Source organism: Podarcis muralis, chromosome 14 (assembly GCF_964188315.1).
Source record: "Podarcis muralis chromosome 14, rPodMur119.hap1.1, whole genome shotgun sequence".
NCBI classification, from domain to species: domain Eukaryota; kingdom Metazoa; phylum Chordata; class Lepidosauria; order Squamata; family Lacertidae; genus Podarcis; species Podarcis muralis.
The window spans coordinates 37,369,883-37,383,083 of record NC_135668.1 but is presented as its reverse complement, the minus strand read 5'-3'; the positions used below and the strand labels follow the sequence as shown (position 1 = coordinate 37,383,083).

The window sequence follows — 13,201 nt, the reverse complement described above, 5'->3', positions numbered from 1 at the left end:
ACAATTACATCTATAAAAACAGTTTCAAATACAATACAGATACTGAGCAGGGGTGATTTTCAGAGAAGCAGCAGGAGGCTGCTCCTTGCCCAGTTTCCTCCAGCTGGGCTCTGGGACTGGTAGGAAGACTGGCTGAAGGAAAAACAGTCTGGGTAAGGGGTTGCAGGAAAGAAATGGCTGGCAGGGGGAACAATTATGCACCCCATTTCTGTTGCAAATGCCCATCTGCTTTCATGCATTGGTATTAGGGAGCAGAGTTTCAGTTCCTATAGAATAATATAGCATAACATTGAGCAAAGAAACTTAGAGAAAAGCTTTTAAAAATAGTCTACTAGGAATGAGCAATCCCTCCACCTTGCAAAAAATAAATAAATCGCTGTCCTTTTTGCAAGCTGTTGATTTGCTGCAGAATTGTAAACAAGAGCAAAGTGTTTGACCACTTAACCATAGCAGTGATCACACTTCTGCTGCTGCCTTTTTGAAAACCTGGGGTTTTTACCCATGAGATGCCACAGTGAGAGGAAAAGGCATTGCTCTCTTTGTGATTTTACTTTTGACATCCTCATCACACTGGCTGTGTTGAGTAATCATGAGGGCATGCTTTCCTCACTCTGCATTGATCAAAAGCCAAGCAGAGCTTAATGATCTCTGTTGCTGTTGTAAATAAAAATATGCCCTTTTCCCTTATGGGGTATCCAAGAGCCCATATAGAGTCCTTACATAGGTTCCCTATTGGTAGGAGAAAATAACAGAGGCCAATCAGAGAATATTGAGAAGCAAAGCAGCTAGTAAGCTTGATCTTTATTGATCTGTTGCAACAGGGTGCTCCCCCCACACGCAGGAGAGGAGGAGGACCCACAAAAATGCTGTGGAAGGGCTTATAAAGACTTTTGAAATTCCCATCCTCTAGATCAAGACCACCCCCAGAAACATTATGCATACATCACAGAAGGGGTGTAACCTAAGACCACCCCTCAGATACATCCCAGAAAAGGCGGTCTAAAACAGAACATTTGCATGTTGTTTTTCTCCTGTCATGTTGTTTTTTCTCCTAGAGTGAGATGGGCGCACAACCCTAGAGTCTGTCAAGACTGGCCCGTATGGGCAGGGGTACCTTTTACCTTTCTCCTGTCACAGTTTATCTCCTGCCTGGCAAGTTACTTGATTGGATTTCCTGGGGAGCCTGGCCATTCTTTTGTAGTGGTAAAATACTTATTTCCTGGGCCAGGTCACAGGCTCACACCCTATTCATATCTTAAATGAGACCTTAAGACAGGATTTGTGAGGAAAGAGACAATGGGGAGACTTTTCCAGTTTGACCTTGCAGAGAAAACATTTGGTCAGTTTAGGAATCAAAATGGTTCCAGGTTGGTCTTCCTGTGCTGACCTATGTATGTGCGGTTATGAACATTACCATATATCTAAGACCATAAAACTCCTATCACATTGCCAAACTATGGACAGGTGGCAAAACGTGATGAAGACGAGGGTGGGAGCTTTTGTGAAAACTCCTTTGGAAAAGCCCCCTTGTGATCTGGCAAAGTGTGCTGGCAAACTGCTACTTTAGCTCTAAATAAATCTTGTAAAGAATGGAGAAGATTGCTAAAAGCAATCCAAGACACTCAAGGGAAGGAAGTTACAAACCTCGAGGAGCAAGTTTAGAAGAGACACTGACAAATGACATCATTTTCCAGCACGGAGTATTCTCACTAGTCTGAATGAATGTTATGACTAGATCATATGCTGCCTACAAGAAATCTAAAAAATATATAAGTTTTTGAAGGCAATCGTGAAATATTAAATTCCACGTCTATCGAGGCATATGACTCACATTTGCTAGAAAGACTGTAAAGGCTTCCCCCAAAAAACATAGCAGGTTTTATTTTTAAAAAATCAAGGTTGTGAATCAGTGTGAAGAGCCAGATTTGGAAAGAACTAAATCAGGGACGAGGAACCCCCCCCCCCCATGCCTGTTGGAGTCTGCATTCCCTAGGGGTAATCTTTGGAGAGGCACGTGATGTGGTGGGGGCAAAGTTTTCTACGGTGGAAATTTCCATTCTGTGACCTGCTGCCACCCGCAGTCGGCACACAACTTGTTAGAATCAACACACTGGTTTACTGCCTCTCCCCCACCCCTGGGAGAGCTAGGCCATTGTTCTCCTGATTACAATGCTCCATAGTGCAATACCTTTACATCCTCCTTTTGTTGATCTTTTATACAGGAGCCCAAATCCTCTGCACTGTGCTGCTGCTCAAACCAGGCACATGGACCCGGAACCTAGCAAGGATCCTCCGGAAACTGGATCTAGAGAAATTCAGCCTGGTTGGAATGAAACACATAGACCTCACCCCAAAAGATGTCAAGGCACTCCTCTCATCTGAAGCTAATCAGGTTTGTTGGAATGAAAGACCAAAGGGCATCAACATAGGAGCAATACATCTGACTGGGCACTGTGAGAAAACCCAGGGTGCTGGGCTGGATGAGCCATTGGCATAACATAAGAAGAGCCTGGTGGGTCAGGCCAGTGGCCCATCTAGTCCAACCAGGTGCCCATGGGAAACTATAAGCAGGACCTGACTGCAATAATGTTCTCCCCTCCTGCAGTTTCTATCAACTGGCATTCAGAGGCATCAGCCATCAGGTTAGTAGCCATGGCTAGCCTTCTCCACCATGAATTTGTCAAGAGAGAGGCTACAGAACACGAGAGGTGGATGAACTGGGCATAACTGACAGTTCTGTATGTCATTTACAATGCTAGTCTTTTCAGGTCTCAGACCTAGCTTTTAATATCAACCTGCAGCATGGAACCTACTTTTCATTTTATTATTATTGCATTTTTCCTTCTCTCTCTCTTTGCCTCCATCTCCCTTTTGTGTTTGATTGTCTGCTTTCTTCTTCTTCCAATTTTCTTTGGGTGCTTCTAGACCGCTACTGTTTTTGAGATGCGTTTTGAGCTCAAAGGCAGCGAATTCAGGTCATTCAATTACAGCGAGCTCAGTGTCCTTGAGGAACAAATTTGCTTCCCAAAAAGTCCGGACTTTTTGCAGTAAGAAAAGTGAGGAGGAAATGTATGGAAACTGCAGAATGACAATTATTTGATGTGGTGCTATGTAACCTCCATACAAGTAAATCAGAACGAACACTCAGCAAACAGCTGATTTTGTACAGCCTCCCTGTGCATGCCAATTGGGATGACTACTTGGTCAAAAGGTCATCAGTGTGTTCTGCTCACTTGCTCTCCCCTTGAAAGCAACACAGCTTTTCTTCCTGAGAGTATGACTGCACTTAGATTGCCAGAGTTCCCAGAGTTGGCCCCAGGTTCTTGGGGTCTTTCAGGCAAGATGTTCTCAGATGACCCCCTTTAAACGGTGAACCATCTCCTTTAAACTGCTTTTTCTAAAAGCCACTGGATAGCACTCCCACTGAGATGTTGAAGACTGTCCCAGTGGGGTGACACAATCTCCCAGTTCCCAGTAGGAGGGGCTGCCAGCTGTCCCACTGCAGCTGCACTTGCCTGAGATTTTCATGATCCAAGGGAATGCTTAGATCTTTGTGCGGAGCAGAAACAGGATCTCTCTGGTGCCTCATGTTAGGGCACCCCCACCCCCACCAGCCCATGGGCCTCAGAAGGAGCCCAGTCAACACCACACACTGACACTGAGTTTCATTTGCAGTCATTTGTCTTGTGATCTGCAGCAATCTGAGCCGATCATTATTCTTTTTCTATCTTCGTCATCAATATAGACATTCTGAGTCACTCCTCCTGGCCTTTGGACACCTGGTGCATAATCTAATGCATTGCTGTGGCTTTCTAATCATATTAACCATCGAAATACTTCTCTTTGCAGATCAATAGCAATGCTTAATTTTGAAAAGTCACCCTAAAGTTCTTATAAATCTGACTCACAGCTTTATAAACTGTAGATTTGCGTTGCAAAGGCCTACATCATAAGTGTATGGAGCTGTCTTACCCTTCTTCAGATCCTATTTTATTTCTTCATACATAGCAGCTCTTTCTCCCTTCTGCCTCTTAATATGTTGCAATTTCCCACATTAACTCTGGGAAAGAAATAACATAGATAAAATATCAGTAAGGCACCTGACTCCAAAAATACAACAGGTTGTTTCCAACTAAATCCTACTCAGAGCAGACCCACTGAAATTAATAGACAAAGCCCCTTAACTTCAATGGGTCTACTCTGAGTAAGACTCGCATGAGATACTACCCATTGCTAATATCTAGTAACTTTTTAAAAAGTTTATGGTAGAACTGGATGCTAAAAATATATATGATGATACTGGTGCCTAGGATTCTTAAATATAATTTCCAAATTATACTATAAGGTGAGTAAGAGGGGGCATAATAGAGGTATATTAATTATGTAAGGCGTGGAGAAAATGGGAAGAGAAAAGCTTTTCTCCTCTCTTAACGCTAGAATTCAGGGACATCCAAGTAAACTGAATGTTGGAAGATTTCAGAGAGACAAAAGTAAGTACTTCTTCACATAATTCCTATGGAACTTGCTCCCACAAGAGGCAGTGGAGGACATCAACTTGATGGCTTTAAAAGAGGATATTTAACAAATTCAAGGAGGATAAATCTAACCAATGACCATCAGCCACAATGGCTAAATGTGCTACCTCCACTCTTGAAGGCAGTATGCCTCACTTGAGAGCTGCTGCTTTTGGGCTTCCCACAGACATCTGGTTGGAGACCTCATGTTCTAATACAAAGATTATTTTCAGGTTTACTGTTAGGCCACTTTGAGCCCTTATGTAACATATGGTGAAAAAGTGACTCATGCAAGCTATCAATAAGTAGAATTTTAAAAATGGTTCGGTTTTCTTTATCATCAGCAATCGGCTATGAATCATGAGGAAGCAGGTTATCACAGTCATCCGACAGAGATCTTTTATATTCTTCATATAGCTCAGTGGTAGAGTATCTGCTTTGATCCCTAGCATCTCCAGCTAGGGCTGGGAATGTCCCCTGCCTGAAACCCTAGAGACCTATTGCCCATCAGTGCAAACAGTAATGACAGGCCAATGGTCTGACTCAATACAGTGAAGGGCTGTATCCCAGTGGTAAAGCACCTGCCTTGCAAGCTGAAAAATCGAGGTTGGATCACCAGCCTCCCCAGGTAGAACTGGGAGAGTCTGCCAAGCAGTGCAGACCCTGTTGAGCTAGAGAGAGACCAACAGTCTGATTCAGTATAAGGCAGCTTCGTAGGTTCCCTAGGTTGAGAATGAAACTTTCCAATGGGGAAAGGCTGTGGTTGTAGATTATTCAGAAGGTTCCAGGTTCATTCCCTCCCATTTCAATGTAGGGCTGAGATCGTCCCCTTTCTGAAATCCTGGAGAGCCACTGCCAGTCAGTGCAGACAGTATTGAGCTAGGTGTGTCAATAGTATGACTCGATAGAAGGCAGCTTCCTATGTTTTGGGGAAAGGGCCACAGCTCAGCGGTAGAGCATCTGACTCAGCATAAGGCACCTTTGTATGTTCCTAGGCTATGAGAGAAGGTTGGGGTATACAAATCTTAATGTAATGTAATGCAATAAGCTGTGGTCCTCAAATTCGTTCAGCCTCCTAAGAATTGCAACATCTCTTCCTCAGTTTCTTTTTCGATATCGTCACACTACCTAAAACATTTATGTATGTAAAGACTTTATGGCGTCGTTCACATTGGAGTATCTCCCCACTCAAGCCAAGGAAGGCTCTTGCATCTTCTTAGGGAGTCTTTAATCTGTATGTATCTTTAATCTTTATGTACAGCTCTCTGTAAGTCCCAAACCACTAAATTAGAGATCTAGTTTTACAAGAATGTATGATGCTGATGCTGAATCATTTATGAAGCATTTGAGTTTCTCAAACTGATTGAAATCTTACGATTCATATTCTATAGAGGAAAAGCACTGCTTGCCCATGGGGCTGACTTGCTAAGAGCTGGGGACACTGGTGGGTCAGAAATGAGAGTTGAGCATTGGTTTCATCACAGGGGAAGAAATGCCTATGGGCAGAGTCAAGGGATAGAGAAAGTTGAGCAGAGCCAGGGGGTGTGGCTTGTCTAGATCTCAGAAATGGGGGACATCAGCTGTCATTGACATGATAGCACTGTTCAGTCCTGCTCAAGCCAAGAATCATGTCAGGGGTGTGGAAGGCTTATTGTTGCCTAAGCAGAGGTTACATCATACATTTAAAGTACTCTTACACCACTTCAACAGTCATAAAGGTAGAGGTAAAGGTACCCCTGCCCGTACGGGCCAGTCGTGTCCGACTCTAGGGTTGTGCGCCCATCTCACTTAAGAGGCCGGGGGCCAGCGCTGTCCGGAGACACTTCCGGGTCACGTGGCCAGCGTGACGAAGCTGCTCTGGCGAGCCAGCACCAGCGCAGCACACGGAAACGCCGTTTACCTTCCTGTACCTTCCTGTACTTATTTATCTACTTCCGGTACTTATTTATCTACTTGCACTTAGGGGTGCTTTCGAACTGCTAGATGGGCAGGAGCTGGGACCGAAAGACGGGAGCTCACCCCGCCGCGGGGATTCGAACCGCGGACCATACGATCGGCAAGCCCTAGGCACTGAGGTTTTACCCACAGCGCCACCCGCGTCCTTTCAACAGTCATAGCTTATCCCAAATAAATAGTTTGCTAAGTGTGTAGGGAATCGTAACTGTGAGAAATCTTCTAACAAGTCTCAGCACCCTTAACTACAATTTCCAGGGTTTTTTTGGAGGGAAGCTATGACTGTTTAAGTGGTATAAGAGTGGATGGTGTGGAGGTGGCCAGAATTCCTATCTGAATAGAGCCTCTTTCTGTTGGAAAGAGCCACTCCTTTTACCTTCACAGTTCTCCCTGGCATCCCTTCATTACAGATTCACCTGCTACCTGGGCCTTTTCCCACTGAAGGTGTCAGAGACAGAACCTGTAGCCTATAGCCATCACTGCCTTTTGCGGAAGTGAATTCCATCATTTAACTATGCACCATGTGAAGGACAACTCTATTTTGTCTGCCCTGTGCTCATTGCAGCTGAGCAGGTAGACTGACCGGGTGGGAACTGACTCTAGGATGTAGAGGCAGCTCCCTTGTTAGCTCTTGACAAAGCAGGAAATTGTCAAAGCACATTGGTTCAAGCTTCTTGGCAGGCAGAGTATGACACTGGCTTGTGGGACTTGCCATTGGCTGGCTGTGCATGGAAGATGTGGCACCAGAAAGAAAGGGCATACCTTATTAAATCTGCCTGCTTTGCATGTTATGGCCAAGTTCCTGTGTGGGTCAGCAGCCCTGAGACAATGCAAGCTGAGGAGAACATGCCAGTATGGAAACAGAGGTTGCATCCTGCCATTATCAGTAAAGTTGCATACACAGATAGTAGGAGAAATTTGCACAAAATTCTGAAGAAGTTTCACGAGAAGCCTTTTTTCTCTCAAAAAAATAAATAAAAATGCAAACAGATGTGGAAATTGCAAAGAACCGAATCTGAGATTGGAAAAAGGAAGACGTGAGAGAAACTGAAAATGACAGATTTGCCTATCCCATGACTTGATTGACTCAACAACCCCCCCCCCCTTCTGTCTAACTGGGTATAAAATATTCTCCTTTTTCTAAACCTCCTTTCTTTCCTGTCATTTCTGCCAAGGAACTGTGTGCTAGGCTTTATTGCATGTTTGCTTAGCTTAGGGGTCCCTATTTCTGTCCAGGATGCAAAGCTTCTATAAGCCTCTCTTTTCTTTTCTTCCCAGGACCCTGCTGCCTTGGAGGCTCACTCCAGCTACCTCACTTCAGGTTCCTCCTTGGTCCTCTGCCTTCAGCGACAAAATGCAGTGAAGAAGCTCCTGGACTTGCTAGGGCCTGAAGACCCCAAGGAGGCTCAAGCAGCTAATCAGTTCTTTTGGAGAGCTCAGTACGGCCACAGCTTAATCCATAATGGGTTTTATGGTGAGCCTGTCTGTTTAGGATCGCTCGGAAGGTTCCCACTTCAAATAAGCAGTTTTTGATGGGAAGATTCTAGCTATTTAGATGTAAGAAGGAATTGGTTTCTCTTCCAACCTGTGTTTATCACATGCAGCGCTGTTTCCCTTCTGCTGCAGTTCAGCGTCTGACAAAACCCACATAATTTGTCTCACTGTCTGCTGTGGCAGAATTTTATACAATTAATTGTGTTATCATTATGTTATTTCACACACTTATATTTTAAGCGCAAAGGAAATGTAATTCAAATGGGAACAAGTAATCAACTGTGTGTCATTTGTGGACTAAAACAAACAGCAAATACCCACCGTATTCACTAGATTCATTTCTGCTCCAGACGTGGGATACTTAAACAAACTTTGGCAAACTTCTGCTCCCGTTTTGGTGGGAGTTCTCTGACATCCCTACTCCAAAGTAAGTCTCATTGAATTCATTGGGGCTTATTCCAGAGTAAGTATGCATAGGGTTTAGAAGCAAGTGCTGTCCAACATGGCTCCTGACATGGTGGGTGTCAGAGTGACGTGGTCTCATATTACAGGCACAGCTTAGAATCATCTCCCTTTGGTAAACAGCATCCCCACCTCCCAAAAAGCAAGGTGGAAGCCTATTTCTGTGGAACAATTCTCTGGGCAGAGATGGCAAGACTCCTCCTCACCCAGATCTGTTGCTAAGGGACACACGGCCTCTGCGGAGTCCTGCTACTAAGGGTGACAGCTCCCATTTTCAGCTCCACAGAGCTTTCATTCAGGCACACCATTTCTGCCTAGAGCTGTGCTCTTCAGAGACAGAAGCTTGTGCATTGTCAGCCGTGGAAGTGGGTCAGATTAAAGGGTGGCTTTTCCTGCTCAGTCTCCATGTTCACAGAGAAGAAGTTGGAGAGAGGCAGTGTGGTATAGTAGCGAGGGTGCCTGGTTAGGATCTTGGGGACCAGGGATCAAATTCCTCTCTAGCCATGGAGCACACAGGTTGACCTCGAGTCAGTCACTGTCTCTCGACCTAACTAGCCTCACAGGGTTGTTTCGGTAGATAAATTGGAGGAAGCAATGTACACCACCACCTTGAGCTCCAAAAGGAAGAGTGTTGCTGTAGTTAGTTGTTATATTTATAGCTTACCTTACCTCCAAGGAGCTCTCCCCGTAAGCCATGGCCCTTCACCATGATAATGATGGTGATTATACTATCCCTGCACATGGAAAACTAGTACACCAGGGAGAAATTAAACTAGCCTTTCTCCCTGACATGCTAGCTTTCTGCAGGTAGGGAAATTCCCATGTGGAACAGTCCTCAAGTGAGCCATCTTCCCACCTGCATTTCAAAGTGCTGTTGCACCAGCAGGTGTAATATATACTTTCCCTGAATGTGTAGGGAAGCCTTCAGACCCTGGGGACATATAAAGAGGGTGTTGTTTGCCTTATCCCTACTGAGTTTCATTCCACTGTTACTGGCATGAATATATATATATATATCCAGGCCTTCCTATTTACACATGGAGAAAAAGAACTAAAGATAGTGTTATTATGTTGGACCGAGGCGCCAAAATGATTTCATTTCCTGATAACTCTGCCGCATTCAGCAGGCAGCCCCCCGCCAGGTATCTGCAGCAGCTTCGCTCGATGCCCTGCTCTGAGTTTCCCAACACTTTATTTCTTGGCTGCAAAGAGGAAGAAAATGGTGACATTGTGTTGGTGTGGAGAACAAGCCGAGTCACAATAGAGTGAAGTCAAAATAGCAAGGAGACAATGAAACTGTTCTCGGCGTAATAGGTTTAAATGTTTGCTGTTACAGTGTATAACAGCTGCCCTTTAAAGCAATTTCTCCAGGAATCTGTGTGCCATCAATCATCCCGTGAGAGGAGCAGGAACAGAGACAATGTTTAATTCATGGGCTGATAGAATCATCTCTTTGTATTTATCTCTCTTAGGCTCCACATCGTATTGGGTTGCTGTGCGGGATGTGGAGCTGTTCTTTCCAGAAGGGCTGTGTGGGGCTGGGCCCCCGTCTCTGGAGGGAAAGGAGGTAGGGCCCTCCTCATTCCTGATGTTCATCCTTGACAGCTGGAGCTCTCGCCTGTCTGATTTCTCTTTTTTACCTCCTTTTGCATCTGTTATCTTTTCCATTCCCATGGCCTCATCCAAACACAGCTAACCAAAGGTTACCATCCGCTCCAACCTTTAATAATAATAATAATAATAATAATAATAATAATAATAATAATAATAATAATTTTTTATTTACACCCCGCTCTCCCAAGCCAAGACAGGTCGGCATCTAGCTTTTCCTCAAGGACCCTTTGACAGAGTGGCCGTGGGTGGCTCAAAGTCCCAGCACCCCACTCCCCAAATGGCTGTGTTTCCCTCGTGGATTTTTTGAAAACCACAACATGAAATTCTGTGCCAATGGAAGCAGAGGGTGGGTTATCCGGATCAGTTGAGGAAATTGTAGGGGCCACAGAGATGTTTGCTGCTTCTCAGTCCTGGTTATTGGGAAGGAGAGATCTCAACCGATCCGGCAGCACTCGGCTTCTGACATTGCAGCAAAACATATTGCCCATGTCCTTTTGAGGCTTAAGGACTAGGACCTTGGCTTAGTTTGTAAACGGGTGCTGAAATCCTTGACCTACAGAGTTTCCCTCTCCATCGCTGCCCTCTACCAAACTGCAAGGTATTCTGTTCACGGGGTGTGATGCTGCCTTGTTTGGAAGTGACCTTGATTCCAATGTTGTTCTTGACAACTTTTAACTCTCTTCCCCTCCCCCCAACCTTTGCCAACCTGGTGCTCTCCACAACATCTGGATTGCACAAGGTTGGCAAAGCCTGAGTTACTGTCACAGATTCTGCAGGCAGGGAGTTTTCAGACAAACCTTCTTGGGCACTGTAGTGTGTGGATGTTTGTGTGTGTGTTGTAGGGCTGTGCCAACCTGCTCTGCCCCCGACGTTGAGGTGCATTCTGGGTGGCATGCAGCAACCACGTGAAGTGACCCTCTGTGTTTATAGATGTACACACAAAAGTGAGGGCCATAGCTCAGTGGCAGAGTGTCTGTATTTCATGTAGGTTTGGGATTGATCCAAGGTTCAATCTCTGGCATTTCTAGGTAGGGGTGGGAATGAATCCCGTCTGGAATCCTGGAGACCCACTGCCATTCAGTGCAGATGACACTGTGCTCGATGGACCAATGGTCTTCGTTAGCCTGAGGCAGCTCTGTACCCCTCCAGTCACGATGGCGGGACCCTGACTGGCCCAGGAACCCCCAGGATGTGGAGAAGCTCTTACGCGTTTACAGCTCTAGACACCTGGCAGCCAAAATACCCAGTAATGCAGGCATGGCGAGGGCACGGCCAGGCAGCACGAACCCACAACCTGCTTGTGTCTGTTCCACATCTTTCAACACAGGAGGGTGTTTGTGTGAACCTCCCTTAGAGGCTTTCAGCAATGGGCCAAAGACCCAGGAATCTACACTGTTAATTCACTGACCAAGAATGTGCCGTGTAGATTTCTTCTTTCTTTGCTGGAAGCCAACAGATTTCATAGCATGCGCACGCACAGATAATGGAGTATGAAATTTAGGTTGTGTACCAAGACAACTGCTCAGACACCAGGAGGTATGGTGTAAAATTATCATTGCCCGTGGTTTACACAGTCATTACTCTCTCCCTCCACTGTCCCTGATCAAACAAGTTTTTCAGGCTTCTCTAGTGCTTTGATCTGTATCTTTACTTGGAATAATAATAAAAAAAAAACAAAGTTAGTCCCAGAAGAATGGCCATTGGCCAGGGTTGATGTCTGGGTGCCTTTTGGGTTGAATGTCATGAGTGCCTATTATCCTGCATTTGTATTGGTTCACATAGTTCTTTCCTTTCAACACCTGGATTCATTTTGCTGTCCCCCAACCCCCCCCCCCCCCCGTTGTCTCTTAAAAATGTGATAAATAGATGCATATTACTCAGTGTGTGCTTGTGTAGCCTTAAAAAGGCAAACAGTGCAAGGTTGGCGTTAAGAGTGAAATCAACTTTTTATTATGGGCTGCAGTAACAAAGAATATGGAATCCCAATATATATTGACAGGTGAACTTTATGGAGTGCTGGGCAGGTGCTTTGCTGGGCAGTGCAGAATCAAACCCCAAGGAAATCAGGGACAAAGAACCCTCTCATCACTCCTGTGGCTTTTGCAGGCCGGCAGATAATGCATGGATTTCTGGCAGAGTTGTGGGCAAGCCGTTTTGACTCCTTCTACCAGCGTTTATCTGTCTCCCGGCAATGGTGGCTCATGTGATGCGCGTTGCTCTCTCTCTCTCCCATCTCCCCTGCAGATTTGCACTGTTGCGTCTGACCCCACAGCCTGCCTTGAGATCGACAAACAGCACAGGCTTGTGAAAAGGGAAGCGAGAAGGCAGCTCAATTTACTGGGCCCTGAGCAGCCACAGACTCTAGGTAAGGAAATGTACAATTCCCTCCTCATTATATGAGCCTAAAATGGCTATTGATTAATTGGGTAGCAAGACAAAAAAACAAAACAAAATAACAGAGGCAGCCTAGAGTTGGTATTGACATCTAGAGAATGAGAATTGCTGCTTAGAATGGGGGGGGGGGGCGTAGTTTAGGCCTTTAACTCATTGAATGCTGAGCTCATCAAGTACCAGGAGTTGGGAGTCCGTTAAAAAGTGTGGGGTCCCCCCACCCCTCTTTACTAAAAAATACATGGATGCTTGATGGATTCCTGATCACAGCATTCAGATAGTTAAAAAAAAAAGTCTAAACTCCCCAGAGCAGCTCCTTGCCTTTTGGCCTTACAATTGGTCACTTTTGGGTGATCGTGCAATGTGCCAATTTTCCCCAATTCTGTACTTTGTAGCTCCCAGGTTAGAGCTGTCTATCTCACTCTGCCCACCCGCCCCACCAATTATTTCCAGTTCAGAAATGTAGTATGGAGGTCACCCACTTTTTAAAGTCCATGGATCTGAGTGAGGCCCCATGAGCCCCAACAGAGAGTCTGAAGTGAAGAGACAGACAGACAGACAGACAGACAGAGACAGAGAGAATGCACACCACTTGGTGTAAAAGTCATACCCAGCAGAATAAACTATAGTGAGGAAGTGGGAGAGACATTCACTCTTCCAACTTCCAACTTCGGCTCTATGTACTTTTCGAGGGAGGAAGTTAACCACCCTCACTACCTCATGATCAAGGTGGCAGGGAGTGGGTGTGCAGGTACTGAGAGGCTTAGTGCATG

General features: G+C 45.3%; 1 protein-coding gene across 4 annotated transcripts in view; it reads left to right on the top strand.

The window, feature by feature from the left end:
* DNAAF8 (dynein axonemal assembly factor 8) overlaps positions 1-13,201 on the top strand; it is a 91,895-nt gene that overhangs the window by 63,225 nt on the left and 15,469 nt on the right. For all 4 annotated transcript variants that reach the window (XM_077918421.1, XM_077918420.1, XM_077918419.1 and 1 more), the window contains 4 exons: positions 2,223-2,392; positions 7,746-7,941; positions 9,896-9,990; positions 12,282-12,402. In XM_077918421.1, the coding sequence (XP_077774547.1) occupies positions 2,223-2,392; positions 7,746-7,941; positions 9,896-9,990; positions 12,282-12,402 (582 nt within the window). The remainder of the gene's footprint in view (positions 1-2,222; positions 2,393-7,745; positions 7,942-9,895; positions 9,991-12,281; positions 12,403-13,201) is intronic.